General features: G+C 37.8%; 1 protein-coding gene across 9 annotated transcripts in view; it reads right to left on the reverse strand.

The window, feature by feature from the left end:
• MCTP1 (multiple C2 and transmembrane domain containing 1) overlaps nucleotides 1-16849 on the reverse strand; it is a 179974-nt gene that overhangs the window by 67277 nt on the left and 95848 nt on the right. The window contains exon 16 of one of the 9 annotated variants that reach the window (XM_039384833.1): nucleotides 5514-5555. The exons of the other annotated variants lie outside the window; for them this stretch is intronic. Within the exon in view, the coding sequence (XP_039240767.1) occupies nucleotides 5529-5555 (27 nt within the window). The 3' untranslated portion in view covers nucleotides 5514-5528. Of the gene's footprint in view, nucleotides 1-5513; nucleotides 5556-16849 lie in introns of those variants that run through there. 9 annotated transcript variants of the gene reach the window in all.

Here is a 16849-nt window from a genome sequence, read left to right on the forward strand (position 1 = left end):
ATCTGCTCAGTTAAAATTAACTTTTTTCTTAATCTGCTCACTCCCTTATCTTCCATCTACTTTTGCAGATGAAGGAAAACCACTTAACACTTTAAGAAAACACTACAAAAACTTTAATCGGGTAGGAATAGTCACCATTACCCAAATACTGGAAAATACAAGACTCGCAGACTTGTTTTTTTGAATGCAAAGTAGAAAAGAGTAACTTTTTTTTAAAAGAAAAGTAAGTCACTTATGTTAAAAATCCTGATTGTGAACTACTTAAACCTCCCAAGTGTTTAAACTGGGCTCATCTTCATCAATATGACAGAAAAACAAAACCATCAAAATAAAAGGACCATTAGGATATTAGGAAGTGCAACCTTTGATAAAGTAAGTTGTTTGGTTGTAGGAAAACCAACACTGCCAACTGTGAGAGTTAAAGGGACAGAAATAAAATTTCAATTGTAGCCAGGAAGTTATCTTCCACACATTCTAGGAGCCTCCTAGACTGTCTCCTCTCTGCTGTGCTGAGTTTCCAGCAAACATCCAGCAAGCTAAAGTCTTCCTCACAAAAAGGGATGGCGATCATGAAATGTCAGCCAGCCACTTACAGAATACTTCATCTGCCTCTTCATCCTGGTTGGGTGGTCTGTAACAGACTCCCACCAGAATGTTCATCTTGTTAGCCTTGTTAGCCTATCCCCTTATTCTTATCCACAGGCACTCAACATTAACATCACCACCCTTCCTTCCCAAAAAAGCTCTAGCTTCAAATCAGGATCCCGATTCCTTTTATTTGCCTGGAAAGGAGAACAAAAACACACGGGATTTTCTATTCACCATTTTCTGCATGTGTACCTCCCCCACACAGGACCATTTGCAGCCCTCGGTGCTTCAGAACAGAGCACCAAGGCTGCTGGTAGGAGAAAAGGGTCTACAGAAGGAGATGGCAGCCAGATGAACACATGGTACCGGTTTTGTGTGGCAAGGTTTTGGTAGTGGGGAGGCTGTAGGTGTGGCTTCTGTGAGAAGCTGCCAGAAGTTTCACTCACCTACAATAGCACCAATGCCACCTGGCTTCAAGATGGACCTGCTGGTCAAGGCTGAGCCCATCAGTGATGGCAGCAGCACCTCTGGGATATTTAAGAAGGGGAAAAAAAACCCGTACAACCACAGTTGGAGAGAAGAGAGAGAATATGTGAGGGAAGCAACTCCACAAACACCCAGGTCAGCGAAAAAGGAGTGGGAGGAAATGCTGCAGACACTGGAGCAGAAATTCCTCTGCACCCCACTGTGAGGCAGGTTGTTCCCCTGCCTCACAGAGGTCAGAGGTCCACAGTGAAGCAGATATCCACCAGCAGTCCATGGAGAACCCTAGACCAGAGCAGTTGGATCCCTGAGGAAGGTTGTGACTCTGTAGGAAGCCTTCTACAGGTCCGGTAGCCACATGGACAGATGAGATCATGCTGGAGCATGTTTACTGGCAGGACATGTGACCCCAGAGGGAAGGCACACAGGAGCAAATCTGTTCCTGAAGGACAGCGTGGGAACGGACCCATGTTGGAGCAGTTTGTGAAGAACTGCAGCCCATATGGGAAGGACTCACCGTAGTGACCCTGGCTGGATGCCAAGCACCCACCGTAGCCACTCTATCACTCCCCTCCACACCTAGACAGAGGAGAGAAAACATAATGAAGAGTTCATGAGTTGAGGAGAGGAGAGTCCAGGAGAGATCACTCACTGAATACGGGCAAAACAGACTCAAATTGGGGAGTTCGTGAGTTGAGGAGAGGAAAGTCCAGGAGAGATCACTCACTGAATACGGGTAAAACAGACTCAAATTGGGGATATTAACTGAATTTATTACTAACAAAATCAGAGCAGGATAATGAGAAGTAAAATAAATCTTAAAAACACCTTCCCGAGCTCTAATTCCTGCCCTACCAGTGGCCTAGGGAGACAGGGAATAGGGGTTATGGCAGTTCAAACCAACACAATCACAGGTTGTTTCTGCCACTACTCAGGGAGAAGAGTCTTCCCCCTGCTCCAGTGTGGGCTCCTTCCCATGGGAGACAGTCCTCCATGAATTTCTCCAACATGAGTCCATGCCATGGGCAACAGCTCTCCACAAACAGCTCCAACATGGGTCATTCTTCCACGGGGTGCAGTCCTTCAGGCATAGCCTGTCACAATGTAGGTTCCCCACAAGGTCACAAGTCCTACCAGGAAACCTGCTCTAGTATGGGCTCCCCTCTCCATGGGTCTGCAGGTTCCTACCAGGACCCTTCTCCAGCATGGATATCCTCCAAGGGCCGCAGGTGGATCTCTGCACACCCATGGTCCTCCATGGGCTGCAGGAAGACAGTCTGCTTCACCAAGGTCTTCACCACGGACCGCAGGTGCTCTGGTGCCTGGAGCACCTCCTTCCCCTCCTTCTCCACTGACCTTGGTGTCTGCATAGTTATTCCTCTTACATATTCCCACTTACTATTCCCTGGTTGCAATTACATCTGCACAATAACTTTTTTTTCTCCTTCCTAAATATGTTATTATAGAGGTGTTACTATAATTTGAGTGGCTTGGCTTTGAACAGTGGCAGATCCATCCTGGAGCTGGCTGGCATTGGCTCTGCCAGACATAGAAGAAGCTTCTAGCAGCTTCTCACAGAAGTTGCCTTGTAGTCCCCCCCGCCTATCAAAACCTGGCCACACGAATCCAAAACACTCACACTGGAGAACTTTGTGGAGGACTGTGGAGGGATCTCATGCTGGAGCAGGGGAAGAGTGCAAGGAGTTCTCCCCCTGAGGAGGAAGCAGTGGCAGAGACAACGTGATGAAGTGACCACAGTCCCCATGGTCCTTGTGCACCACAGGGGAGGAGGAATGTGGGAGTGGAGTTGAGTCCATGAAGAAAGGAGGGGTGGGGGAAGGTATTTTAAGATTTGGGTTTATTTCTCATTATCCTACTTGGATTCAATTGCCAGTAAGTTCAACTAATTTCCCCAAGCTGAATCTTTTTTGCTTATGAAGGTTATTGCCCAGTGATCTTAAACCCTGAGCTTTTTGTTACATTTTTTCTCCCCTGTCCAGCTGTGATAGGCAGTGATGGAGTGGTGTTGGTGGGCACCTTGGTCCTCCCAGAGTCAAACTGGCACAATACACAGGTGGGGCAACTTTCAGGAGCTGGCCAATATAAAATCACTGAATCACTTAGGTTGGAAAAGACCATTAAGATCATCATGTTTAACCGTTAACCCACTGTGGCCAAGTGCACCACTAAACTCTGCACCTAGGTGCTATATCTACATGTCTTTTAAGTGCCTCCAGAGATGGTGACTCCACCATTGCCCTGGGCAACCTGTTCCAGTGCTTGACAGCCCTGTCCTTGAAGAAATTTTTCTAATATCCAATGTAAACTTCTGCTAGTGTAAGCTAGGGTCATTTCCATATTTGCACAGGCAGAAAACAACAGGTAAAAAACACCAATATCAGAAATGAACCTCTTTTTTTTAAGTCCTGACAAATTTAAAAACACAGGAATACAGTGTCAAAATGGTTGCAAGTATTTTAAGGTAAAAATATTTTATCCAAAATAAAATATTTTATCCAAAAAAAAATTATATCCCATTTTTGTAAATCAGAAACAAATACACCACACAACTACATTGAATACAGCTCAAAGAAGTTTCAGCCCCAGAATGCTATGACTGACAAAGTCAAAGGCAATTGAGAAAATTACAGATGGACTTTAACTGTAGACAGCACTTTGGAAATAATCAATAATAAATATAAGGTAGAAAGAAGTAATTTAGGTGTATAACCAGAAGAGGGTCCGAGTTACTGGCAAAAGTCTGCGGAGATCTGAGACAATCGCAAAAGCTGTCTTCCTTGTTAAAGGGCTGTATGGTTCATCCAAAAGTAAAACAATTATCAAGAGTCCCTTCCCAAAGCCTCTCTTCATGTTTTAAAAGCATGAAACTTCTTCCTGGGTCTTTGAAAACCTTTGGGGTAATTTAACCAGTAAAGACACACTGGTGTCTTATTCCACAGTTCCTTTTTTTTTAAATACTGGTGACATGGAAATCACCATAGCTGAAAGATACTTGCTAGAGCACCAAAAATAACACATACCAACCTGAAACAGAAATGAATGAGCTCCAAAGAAAGAGATGAATACACATTATGTGCATAAATAATTTTATATATATATACACATTCAGATATAACTATATATTTATATAGCACAGTAATCTTTTCTGCAGACATTTTTTAATTACATTTTTACACCTTTTACATAGGTCCTTTGGGACACATATATTATTTAGTAATATTATTAATGGGATGAAGTTACATTCCTCAGTACCTCATTTGACCATTTACATCTTTGCACAGTTACGAAATGAGACAAATCTGTCTCCTACTTTGTACTTGTTTTGCCTGGGTAAAAATGATACACAATATTTGCTCTCATTGAAAGGAAAACAACTCTTAATTTTACAGACACGGTTGGAAAATTTGCTTTTGGTCTCCTTTCACTTTATTAGAGTATCCTTTCTTCCTACATGATTTCAGAATGTATAAGACGATATTAAGAAGTCAGAGGGGTTTGTTTTGATGCTGCATCTACAGCTAACTAGCCAGTAGTTAAACTTGGAAACTTGTATGAAAACTTCATGAGACAGTGTGCCATGAGTTATTTACCTTACCTTCCAATTACACAAGATATGGCTACACCTCTGCGTCTGTACTGCCTAGAGGACGCTTCCCAGGCTCTTGAAATCACAGGCCATTTTAAGTTATCACATTTTCTTCCATACTATCACACATCTTTATCATCAAACTTTTAAATACATGCTGTTTAAGGTGGATTTATAACTGGGAAGCACTCACTATGGAAAGCGACTACAAATCACGGTATGAGAACTAAAGGTGTAGGGATTTATTATATAGCACTATGAAAGATAAAATACACAACAGAAGTAATACAATCTGAGACAAAAGAGGGCATACAATGAAGTCAAAAAGAGAAGTAACACTAGTAAGTATAAAAACATGCTGAAGTAACAGACATTTTGGAAAGTTGTATGTACTGTTAATGTTTTGAAACTGTGAAGTTACAAAAATAATGGCAGCATCAAAATCTCACCAGATAATTATATCACTTCTTTCATTCCTGCAACAAAGTTGTGTTCATTATTTGTGAAATAACACTAAAATTGATAAGGTATAACATCTTATATTCAATAAACCTCAATTATGAGATACTTTCTTGAATTTTCTTTCATATCACTCCAAAACAGATAGTGTCAGAAGCTAGAGAAAAATAAAATTTTTATATTTTATATATATGTATATTTTGCAACTACATATACACATAGGTTTAGTTATATCTCTCCATATTAATAGCAATTTCATTTCTAAGAATGAAAAGACAGATAATTGGTTGAATTACTTCTACAGTATATTTTTTATATTTGAACATATTCACTATTAGTTTTCAAGAACTTTTTCTTGACTGTGATGGTAATCTTTGAACACTTCTGCACGTCACCACCATGAAATTGTCACTTGCACCTCAAGCAGGAAAAAAAAAGAGTAGAATCAGTTTTTTAGTAGTGTACTAAATGCAGTGTGAATGATGACTATACTAGATGAGAAGAAGAAGAAAAGATTTATGGAAACATATCTTTGGCATACAGGTAGACCACGAAATGCAGAAAAAAAGAATTCTTATTAAAATAAAAAATAGTAAAATAGTGTTTACTGTTTATATGAATTCCCTGCATTAAAATATCTTTAAAACATCTTCCCATATTTCTGGAATTTCTGTTTCAAAGTTCTTCTGAAGAGTGACTTTTGTACAACCTGAATTTAAACATACAAACCAGCATAACTGAAAGCTGGTTTTGCAGAGATTGGGGAAAAAGTACATCTTTTATGTTCCATTTGGGATAAGGATGCAATCCTTTCCTCGTGTAATTCCTTTCAGGGAGAGGCATGCCTGCACACACAGAATCACATACAGAGGAATAAGGAAGGGAACGTGGATACACTGTGCTGCACCCCTGCCAGCCAAGTCACTTTCTATTTCAGTGCCTATATACAAATGTTGGTGTCTAAACACTCACACTGTGGTTATTGCTTTTAAAAAGCAGACAATAGTTAGTAGCTCTTCAGCTACACCCAGCTCTTCCAAAACCTGTTGCACCTGAGAGAACTCATTTCAGTCATGAAGATTGTGACACATCTGGAGAAAGCTCTATTTGCAGTTGCTGGAATACCATTTACTCTGACTGTACTTGCTTCAAACATCAGGAACCAAAACCTTATTTCCTATGCTCTTGCTTCTTGCTACCCTATGAAGCCATGAAACCCCAAATGCTGTAGAATTATTTTCAATGTCAATTTCTTGTTTATCACATTTTCCATCCTATTTTTTAGTATCTGATAAGTCTCTCTGGGATCTAGCTACATCTCTAATAAAGAGTTGTTTGACGACTGCATTCTTGTCACAAGCTTTCTCACATACATTTTATCTATATCACAACAAGGGCTAAAACATATTTACAAGTATAGGTGTTCCCAGTATCATATTCAAACACATACACAGAGTAAATGCACATATGCGCTCATATATATACAGAAATACAATGGAATTTCCATGGGGAAACGTGGAAGCTATTATTAAAATGTCTGTCATCCATGTAAGAGAAACAGAAATGAGCTGGGCATTAAATTTGCATACAGCCCCAAGCACAGAGGTTCCTGCATATGTAGTGTTCTACTGTTCTTAAAAATGGGCATATCCGGCAGGGAAAGTCTATCAGGATTAGCTCAGAAAAAACACCCGCATAGAGAAACTTGAAGACATACTGAGAATTTGCCTCAGTATGTGAAAAAAAACATTAAATCCACTGCAAACTATGCACACTGAAAGTTACTACAAACACTACGCTACACACCAGGGGATAATCTATTTCAGCTAATTAACACACCACCACACGAAACACTGTGAGAAGTGGTTGCCACTTAGGATTGATTTAGGTCTTCCATCACTTAGACTTGTACAGAAAAGGTGTTTTTAAACATTCAGACAGACAGGGAAGAAAAAAAGAAAGGTACAATTAAAGTAGTTGTGATAAAAACAGACCCAGATTCACTTGATGGATTAGCTTTCTAGTGAACAACAAGACAGCCTAAAGACGTCACGACTTTTTTAATAAAAAATAACCAAAAGGTACAGTCCTCTTCTTGATTTTACAGCTGCTTTTGACAAAGTCTAAATTAATAGCCTCTGCTTCAAGTTACAATGAAGATTTTTTTCCTTACTTAATAAGTAAACCTGTGTCAATAGAGTGTGTCTTTTACCAACAACACTGGCTGCTGAGGTAGAAGTTATTGCGACTTAAAATCCTGGTAGAAACTAGTTAGGTATTACACTGCAAGTGATTTTTATTTTAAAAAATGATATAATCAATATGGGAAAACAACTTGGCCTGAAATCACCTAGCATAAGACAACGAAGTCTTTCTTTTTCTTTTCCTTTTCTTGCCTTTTCCCTCAACCCAATTATTTTTTCCTTTCAATCTTTATTATGAGAGAAAGCACAATGCCGTTTCATAACTTCTACTTTCTTAACACACGGACAACAAACACAAAGAAAATAACCTGTTGTCATGCCAAAAGCAGGACATGCAAGCACATCTCCAAATGTTCACAGCTACTCATCTCTACTACTCTCAAATATTAACTGAAATTATTCCAAAGATTTCATGCATTTCTGGCCTGCTAACTTGAGTCTAGTTACTTTATGAACAGTTCACAGATACTACTGAAGAGTAATAAAAGAGATAAGATGGGAAAAAAAACAGCTGAAGATGGTTCACACAGCTACAAAAGGTTTAAGCAAGATTTCAAAGTATGAAAATTGAAGACAGGCCACAGAAGTATCCAAGGAAAACTGAGGTGATATCTGCAGAATTTTTGGTGTGTGTTCAGCTGGTGTTGACTTCCACACTTTGTATTGCTCAAAGAAGAATGGCTACAGAGGCATGGCTGGACTCTGAGCCAGTGACAGCCACGTCTCCAGGCATCTCCATTTGGTTTAGTAACACTGCACTCAGGATCTGACACTGAGTCTGCTGTCTTGCCGACAGCATGGATGGGAAGCCTGAGGTTGACTTCAGGATTGAGACCCCAGCAAATGTGAAAGTATGATGTGTATCTGTGGTAAAGGCAGAGGATAACAAGACTACCTACTGAATGAGAGAGCGAAACAAATATAAGTACTGCCAACCCTCTTTAAATAAAAAGGATATCTTCCAACACAGACATGCAACTCTGAAAGAGAAAACTAATTCCCTACACCCAAAATGTCAAATTTCAGAGTTCAGTAAGATGAAGCACTAAAATATACAACCAGAGATGTAACTTTTGGAAAGCACTGGATAAATTATAAGGTCTTTATCACAGCTAACCAGCAAGAGTTATGAGGTTCTGTCCTTAAGACCAGTCATCACCTAGGGTGCAGGCCCTTAGCTATGCAACTTCCGGTTTGGAAATAAGAAGATTTCCAGATGGTCATGAACAACCAGCACCCAGTTAACACCCAACTGAGGTAACGGAGTTTGTGTTTGGGTGATGCCTGAGCAATGTGTATTCCCTACTGCGTTTGCCCTGTTTTCCAAAACTGTTATCATAGCAAGCAGGCATCTTTTCTGATAGTGAGTTGACTGTCATTTTCTATTTGGTAAGTGGCTCTGAAGGTCTAACAGCGAACAGTGGGAAACTAGCTCCCCTAAGCTTTGGTCCAGCAAATCCAGTCCATTAGAATTCAAGCCAGAGTTGACTGTCCAAGGGCAGGCAGGGACAAAACTCTGATCTCCTGTTCTCAAATTTGGGATCATTACTAGACAGCCACTTGTTTTCGCCATTAGCTGTATTTCACTTCATGTCCTTTATATAATTCCTAACAACTACTGGCATTTTCTCTTGTCAGAAAAGCCGACATATTCCTTCATCATAAGCAGTCTGAGAAAGGAAAATGGGCAACAGAATGGGTGCTTTGCCATTGGGGTAGGTACTGTTAACAATGTGGGGACAAAAGGAGATTCTGTGGCGGGTACCAGGTTGAAAGACAAGTTATCCCAGTAGGAGAAAAAACTAAACTAAACTTTTTAGTGGCAGGACCACTTTGATCTTCCCAGTAAAAGAGAAGTAAGAGGAGGATGTTTCACATTATACATAAGAGAAAGCAAGGTTTAAAACTATAAAAAGCAATTTTGGAAAGGCTCTTTCTGCTAACGACTTCATCGTTAACTGTGATTATCCTTAAGTTACCTACAGGGTGGGGTTATTTCTGCATCTATGGGTAGATGTTTTACTTGTACAAATGAAAAAACTGGGTAGCAAAGTCACTGATGGTTGGTAGAAGTTAATACACTTTACTTCAGAGTAAAATGATTCTGCTCCAGTCTGTGAGCTGAACAAGTTCTAACATGGTAGCACTGCTGACTGGCTTTCTTTTGAAGACTTCAGATTAGTTTAAAAGATTCTAAAAGCAGGAACACAAGATTTATAATTTATATTCACTCAGAAAAAAAAATGATAATTTTTAAGATGTCTTTGGTAGGATTGCATCTTTGCACCCCGAAGACAGACGACAACTTCTGCACAAACACCGTGGATCAAGAAAAAATCGGATAGCAGTAGTATAAGAAAAGGCTTTCACATATCAAGTTGTAGTAACCTGTGAGATCTGTGATATTTCCAAACCAAACTGTTTGTTGTTTTTCAAATAGTTGAATATTTTACAGCAGGGGCTCTTAGATAATAGACTTCTCAAAACAGATGGGTTAAAAAAAAATCTAGTGACCTTCCTTTTACAAAGGTAAAATTAACCAGATAGGGTCCAGTTATTTCAGAGAGCAAAAAGCCAAAAACAGAGCTGTGTTTACATCCCACTATAAAACCACTGTACCAAGATCAAAGACTTCAGATCACAAAGAACTGGCTGTAAGCCTCTTCAGTTCTCTTCTCTTGCATCTTTATTTCACTACACTACAACTTCAGGCAACAGCATCCCAATAGTAGAAAATGGAAACTCCTTTCTTAGCTGGGACAATAGACATAAATGACAGAAATGCATGTGGTAGTAGAAACCCAGCCACAGCCTTCCCACTTTCAGGAATCCAGAAAGCAGTGACTTCTGGAACCTGCTAGACTCTGCCTAACTGAATCAAAGTACCATTGCTAAAACATGTCATATTTCCTTCCCTATAAGAATGACGTCACTGTCAGTCTGCCCCAGCAAACTAGCCTTATCAACAAAATACCTAAACTCAATACAAAAACGGTGTAAGCAAGAGGGGAATCCAACACAGGTGAAATCCTGATGTAAAAGTAGCCATATGAGAACAGAATTCAGCTGTGGGTTTTTCACATGATATAACAAATAATACCAGTAATCCCCTAAAACACTACTTCAATAATGTTTATCCGCATCAGATTTCAAAATGAAAAATACATTAAAAGCAGTACTATGATGCTTCATGAAAGCTTATGATTGCATTGCTGTTTTTTCCTTTGAAAATCTGATGTTGTATCTTGACAATGACAAATCACATGTTCTTTGCTCAGTGGACCTTCCTGATAATAGAAGATATTCTTTTCCAAGAGAAAGAATATTTCAGGTAAACACTTTCACATGTACTGAGTCATCGCAATACTGAAAAAGAGTTTGATCTAATTGCTAGAATGTCATCATAGAACAGAACATCTTAAAAATAGATTACCAGTTAAATTTTAAATTAGTTCAAACATTGAAAATGCCTATTTCTTCTTAAGATACCATTCCCAGGATATTGATATCTGTGAAATGCAAGTTCTGCGCTGCTGTCGTACCACATGCCCAGTGACAGCTATGTAGTATTCATCTTCTGAATAACTCTTAAAAACTAACCAGTTCACTTAGAAAAAAAAGTAGACAGAGAAAACAGGGTAGAAAAAACCCATGCAAACATTTTTCCTTCTCTGGTCTATACAAGTATATGCTTTGCTTTGACAAGAGTTAGTCACAATGGGGTCCTCCTCTTGGGCATCCTGCTCCCCGAGCTGGAAAATTACTCCCTTGTCTAATGAGTCATGATATGAGCATTTGCTATGGACAGAAGTGCCTTTCTAACTTGGACAGTGACACAACAAATTGAAGCAGGGCCTGCAGAAACAAGTCAGCTTTCCTTGTTAACTACACAGCATTTGCCAAGGCAAAACAACCAATAAAGAATACTCTCTTCTCAGTTTTTTGTGTTTTCTTTTTGTTTGTTTGTTTGTTTATTAGTTTGTTTTTTAATGGTTGGGTTCCTGTAACAATTTGAAAGCTGAGGTGGTTTGCTTTAAAAAAACACCCACCAAACCAAAACAAAACCCAACCCAGACAAAGAGTGGCTTGGTGCATCTGGGAATTCAATCTGTGCCTCTCTCATCCACAAAAAAAATGTGTTCTATTCTAGTGAGAAATGGAAAGGCTGGAAACTCCCATGCTGATAGTCTGGATCTTTTTCTGCTGCTACAGTGAGTCAAAGGTTAGTTCCCTCCCACCTGCATCACACTTTGCATCTTCTAATACACAACCAAGCATTCAGACAATATGACTAAAAACCAGCTTGCTCATGGGAGGCTCTCTCAGACATTCAGTGTTCCCTTCTCAAATATCTCAGTCCAGCACACAGACAAAATCATTAACTTGTACATTAACAAGAGCATTGTATGATTTTTTTCTTGTTATATCCTACTTACTGACTCTTAATAAAATTAAACACAATCTTAGTAAAATCGAGTAAATGTCAACAGTTTTATTGAGCACATTATGATCATGGGTAAGAACAATAACCACATCTTCTTTGGTACGACCTCCTAAGAAAAAAATAATAAATCTAGAGACATTCTGCATTATGTGACTCTGAAGAGCAACTGCAAAGGAAAACAAACTGCCATTTTAAGAGATGGTATGATATCACTGGGTTCAGGAAATATAAGCAATGATATTATGAAGCACATACTGAGGGGTGAAAAAAATTATTTGCAAAACAATTTTCTATCTGAACTGCCTCAGATTTAACAGTAATGCATGTATTAAAATTTTTTGACATTGCATATCAAAGTTGAAAAAGCAAGTAATAGCAGCACTGGTAACGGGTCACCTTCCCAGCACTAACAGCAAGGTCGGTATTCTCCTCAGGTGGCCTGATCCTGCAGTGCAGTGGTTTCAGTGAAACTCCATCACCACCAACTCAGTAGTCAGCAACTCTAGGGTCAATTGCCGGTTGGTATAACTTATGGATCAAGTCCACAGTGAGAAGAATGAACAGAGTTCAGTTAAATTAACAGAGTTTACCTTACTCAGCTAATAAAAGAGACTACTAGTGTCATGTATTTTGCAGAACAGAGAAGAAAACCGGAAACAGAAACGAAGAATTATGCGGACAATACATTAAAACAAATAATTATGAGAGAACATTGTATCTCTGAGGTTCCTCATGAGAGTGATCTGCTGTTTTAAGATCACATATTGTCACCTAAGTCTGGAAATTATGCAAATAATACTAGCTACATTTAGAGGTCTGCAGCAGTAAAGACTTCACCACCTAAATAGTAATTGTCTCTCAGGAATGGCAATGATTTTTGTGTGATGCAAGGGTGCTACCTACAGGTTTAAGTGGAGAATGACATGCAGAGAAACAGGAAAAAGGATCCTATTTTTATCAGGAAATAGGACAGAACTAGCATTATCACTAAACTCAATACCTCTTAATTTCAGGCTAAAGAGCACGTTTTACCAAAAATTTTTAAAATCCATGATACCAAAGATTTTTATTCTAATAATTTAATTCCAAATCTTACAATGGTGTCTGTATTTTTCTCCATTTTTTTTCTTTAAATAATTTAAAGGATCATGAAAAATAGGCTTTCTTTTTTTAATCGACAAACATTAAATAAGCTCTATGCTCCTCTGACACACATATTTCAGGCATATTTTTGCTGACAATTAAACTTGGCCATAACTATCAAAAGATCACATTCAAAGATCACAATTAATGCTTGGTCTTGCAAATACAGAAAGTTGCAAGACAGGAAAAATTTGTACCATATTACATAAGCATCTATCCTATATCTCTTGTATAAAAAAAGCTTCATTCAATACAGTGCAACTGTACAGAGAATTACTTAGCCTAAAACCAACAGTTTATCCAATTTTTTTGAGATAATGAAGAGATGCTTGGGAAGTTGCATTAATCTAAGGGCAGGTTTTTTCTTCTCTGCATCTTTTACACATTTTTCTCTCCCCTAGGCAGGTCAGATAGGGCAAATACTTATGCATATGTGTAAATTTACTCTTGCAGACAGCCCTAGTGATTTGAATTGAACTTAACGATATGAATTCAGAAGCATAGGCTCAGTTCATTAACTTCTAGGAACAAAGGTGTGCCCACCACAGTGTAGACACCACTGCATCCAGCAGATAATGATAACAGCAGCAGCAGAAGAGTTCTCTTGTATATATCTTCGGCTAAGACCCAGGCAAGCCATGCAATTCAAAAGTAATACATTCTGCCTTTCAAAAAAATTCTGACATCCTTTCTTTCTTTTCCTTTTTTTAAGGGGAATAGTTTCAACAGTAGTATAAAAACAGAAAATAAAAAGGTAGATATTATTAAATGCGTTTTTCATTATAAAACAGTGTAATAATTCAAAATATTTTCCTTTCAGAGATAGGATTCAGCAGTTCTGTACTGAAAAGCTGTACTTTTTATACCTATAGTGATGAAAGGACAGCATCCTTTCAAAGTATGATTATGTAAGTTTTAAAAACACTGCCATGCTATGAAAGGGGGAATTTTAAAACAAGACTATTTTTGTGTCCATTTGTCCAAATCCTAAATTCCTCTTAGGGAGTAAATGTCCACATAAATTTTTATTTGTATCAAAATAATTATGACATTTAAAATCAATTAGCTGATGAGCTAAAAAAGTGCCTTATTTTACTGGCTCAGTTGAACAGATAATCTACATTAAAGCACTTTTCTGAAATACTTAGAATACATTAGTAACTAATTCCAGCTTGGCTAGAAACACTATCACAAAGAAAAAAACCACAACATAAGCTTCGGTCAAAACTAAAAAAAAAACAAAAAACTTAAAGAACCAATGGTATTGATGTATGCCATAGAATGAAATAAAAAGTGTTCAGCAACAATACATATCTTTTGCTTTATTCTTAGGCAACTAAAATATCTCTTAAGGACAAGATCCTACTGATATTGTTACTGATTTGAGATACAAATTTTTTTGCAAAATATTCATTTATTCACGATTTTTGGATGAAATTTCAAGAACAGTTTTACCAAAACCTATTCTTTTTTTTTCATTTTTAGAAATGGAGAGGGGAAGAATACACATTATCATAATTATATTCTACATATAATAATATACTTACATTACAATTAAATGAGTTCAATTCTATTTTAATTATGAAGATAGTCCTTGATCATATTTTCTATAGAAATGTGTCATTATAATTAAAATGTTCAGAGTACATTTAAATGACTGTTGAGGAGAGAACCACACAAGCTGTAGCAGGAAATTCATAACAACTTCAGTGTGAAATTAGTATTTAATTAATTTAAAAATATTTTATACCTCCTATGTAGTTGTCTGTAAATTATATCAAGTTGCCTTTCCCACTAATTGAATTTATTCATATTTTATTCAGTTCCCCCAATTTTCAATTGCATCAGAAAGTCTGTGAGCAGTTAGTGGTAAAATGTTCATGGGTAGCGGGAGAAATATTAGTAAAGGGAAAAGTTCCTACTAGCTTTCTCATTAGGATAACTAAATTTTAAATGATATGCCCAAATCCTTTTATTAATTACTTCCCTGTGACAAACTAATGCATGAACACATAATCCCATTTTGGTGCTTTCTAATATTTTAAATGCAAAGACTTTTTGTCCCCCTTGTTATATTTTCTCAACTCGTAACCAATATTAAATTCTGCTAAAGAGTGGAGATAGCACATGTTTATCATTCCCCCTTCTAAAGAGTGGAGATAGCACATGTTTATCATTCCCCCTAGTTTCATGGTAGAAGGAAAACTACTGCAAAAATATTTCTGATAGGGAAAAAATCAAATTTATTCAGTCACATGCAAATATAATTTTTAATTTTGCTGCATGTATAGGCAATACGTACACTTCCAACTTTTAAAACTAATCACTATTACATAAAACACAACTGATTTAGGTAAATATTTTCACCCTGCTATAGTGCTTCATGTGTGTCCTAAAATTAATTTCTTCTTCGAATTCCTATAACAGTATTTGCATAAACTTCCTTCCAGGAAAATGGCTATCACTTTTTTTCTTTGTGGTTTTCTCTGAAAGATTCACAAAATTCTTCAGAACAGCAATCAAAACTGAAAAAACAAAAACCATTTCCTTTATGAAATCTCTATGACCTTTGCCATTATTCACTAGTTAGAAACCCATAAAAGAATAAATAACATATATGACTCACAAATTATCAATTATGAAAAATAATCTGGGGTAGAATGCTACACTAATGCAAAAAGATGGATTACTTGTCGTAAACTAATAAAGCTTTTGTTTGTGCATCCAATGTCTCATTTCCTTCCTTTGTCTTGGGAAACTTAAAATTATTTTTAAACTGCATTAATTTAAAAAAAATGCAACTATCATAAAAGTGAACAATGAAAGTGCCCCAGAAACAATCTGTCATTTTTAAACTAATTTATATTTTATATTTGACTATCAGTTCTAAAAATCAAAACTCAGCAGAGGTGAAATACATTACAGAGCAAGTAGATAGTCCGGTACTTCAGAGGTAAGTGGGGTTGTTGGTTCTACCTTCCAGATCTTAAAGTGGTCTCAAAGAAGTGCTATCTTTGTCACTGCAAGGCAGACACAGAATTTAATTAGTCAATAATCACATTTTAGAACACAGGTAGTCTTGTTTTAAAGCATTCCTCCTGCATTAGAATTTTTCAAGCTTTTTGTTTACTTTCCTCTGTGTAACTTGAGGGAGGGGATTAATTCAGATTTTTAATAAAAAAATGTGAGAAGGAATGGATGTCTGCAGAAAATAAAATAAACACAAGCCTCAGAGTACCACAGTACAATGTCATCAGCTGTCGAGGGGTTATCTACGAAAAACTCTGGTGATGCAGCGGACAATTCACTACGCTCCCTGACTGGCAAATGACAGGATTGCTCAAATCAGAGATAAACCAAGATGAGCTTTATTTCCATCCGGAAACCACAAACTCCCTGCTCAGCCTTTTGTCTTCCCCGCAAACAGTGAACCCAGTGCTTGTGACAATGCTGAGAGAAAAATACCAGCAGGAATGCTACTGATGCTTATAACAGTAACTGCTGTGTCTCTCAGTTCTAGTTTAAGTGCTGAGTCTTTTCACATACCCTTTTTGCTCTGCCTATGCCAGCATCCACAGTCATCTTTGGCTCACTAACTTTGACCCAATCAAGGGGAGACACCTGATTTATAACATTGTCAGCTACAGCTCTTAACTATGTTGCATGGTGAGAAACAGTGGAATGATTTAATTAAAATAATTTAATTTAAATTAGGCATATTAGACATTGTAAGAAAAGGAGCAGAAGGGTGAGAGCCGTGATCCACAGGCAATGAAGCATACTAACCAGAGATTCCCAGGTTCAGATCCTAGGTCAGATACGCACTCCCTGCTCCCAGCTTCAGCTAAGAGTGAGCCTGGAGGTGGCTGCTGCTGCTTTTGGGAGAATGGAGGAGCAGGCTTGTGTGTCGGGAGGGATTAG

This window comes from Pipra filicauda, unplaced genomic scaffold, assembly GCF_003945595.2.
Source record: "Pipra filicauda isolate LSUMZ 115617 unplaced genomic scaffold, ASM394559v2 scaffold37_size4185640_pilon, whole genome shotgun sequence".
Classification (NCBI taxonomy): Eukaryota; Metazoa; Chordata; class Aves; order Passeriformes; family Pipridae; genus Pipra; species Pipra filicauda.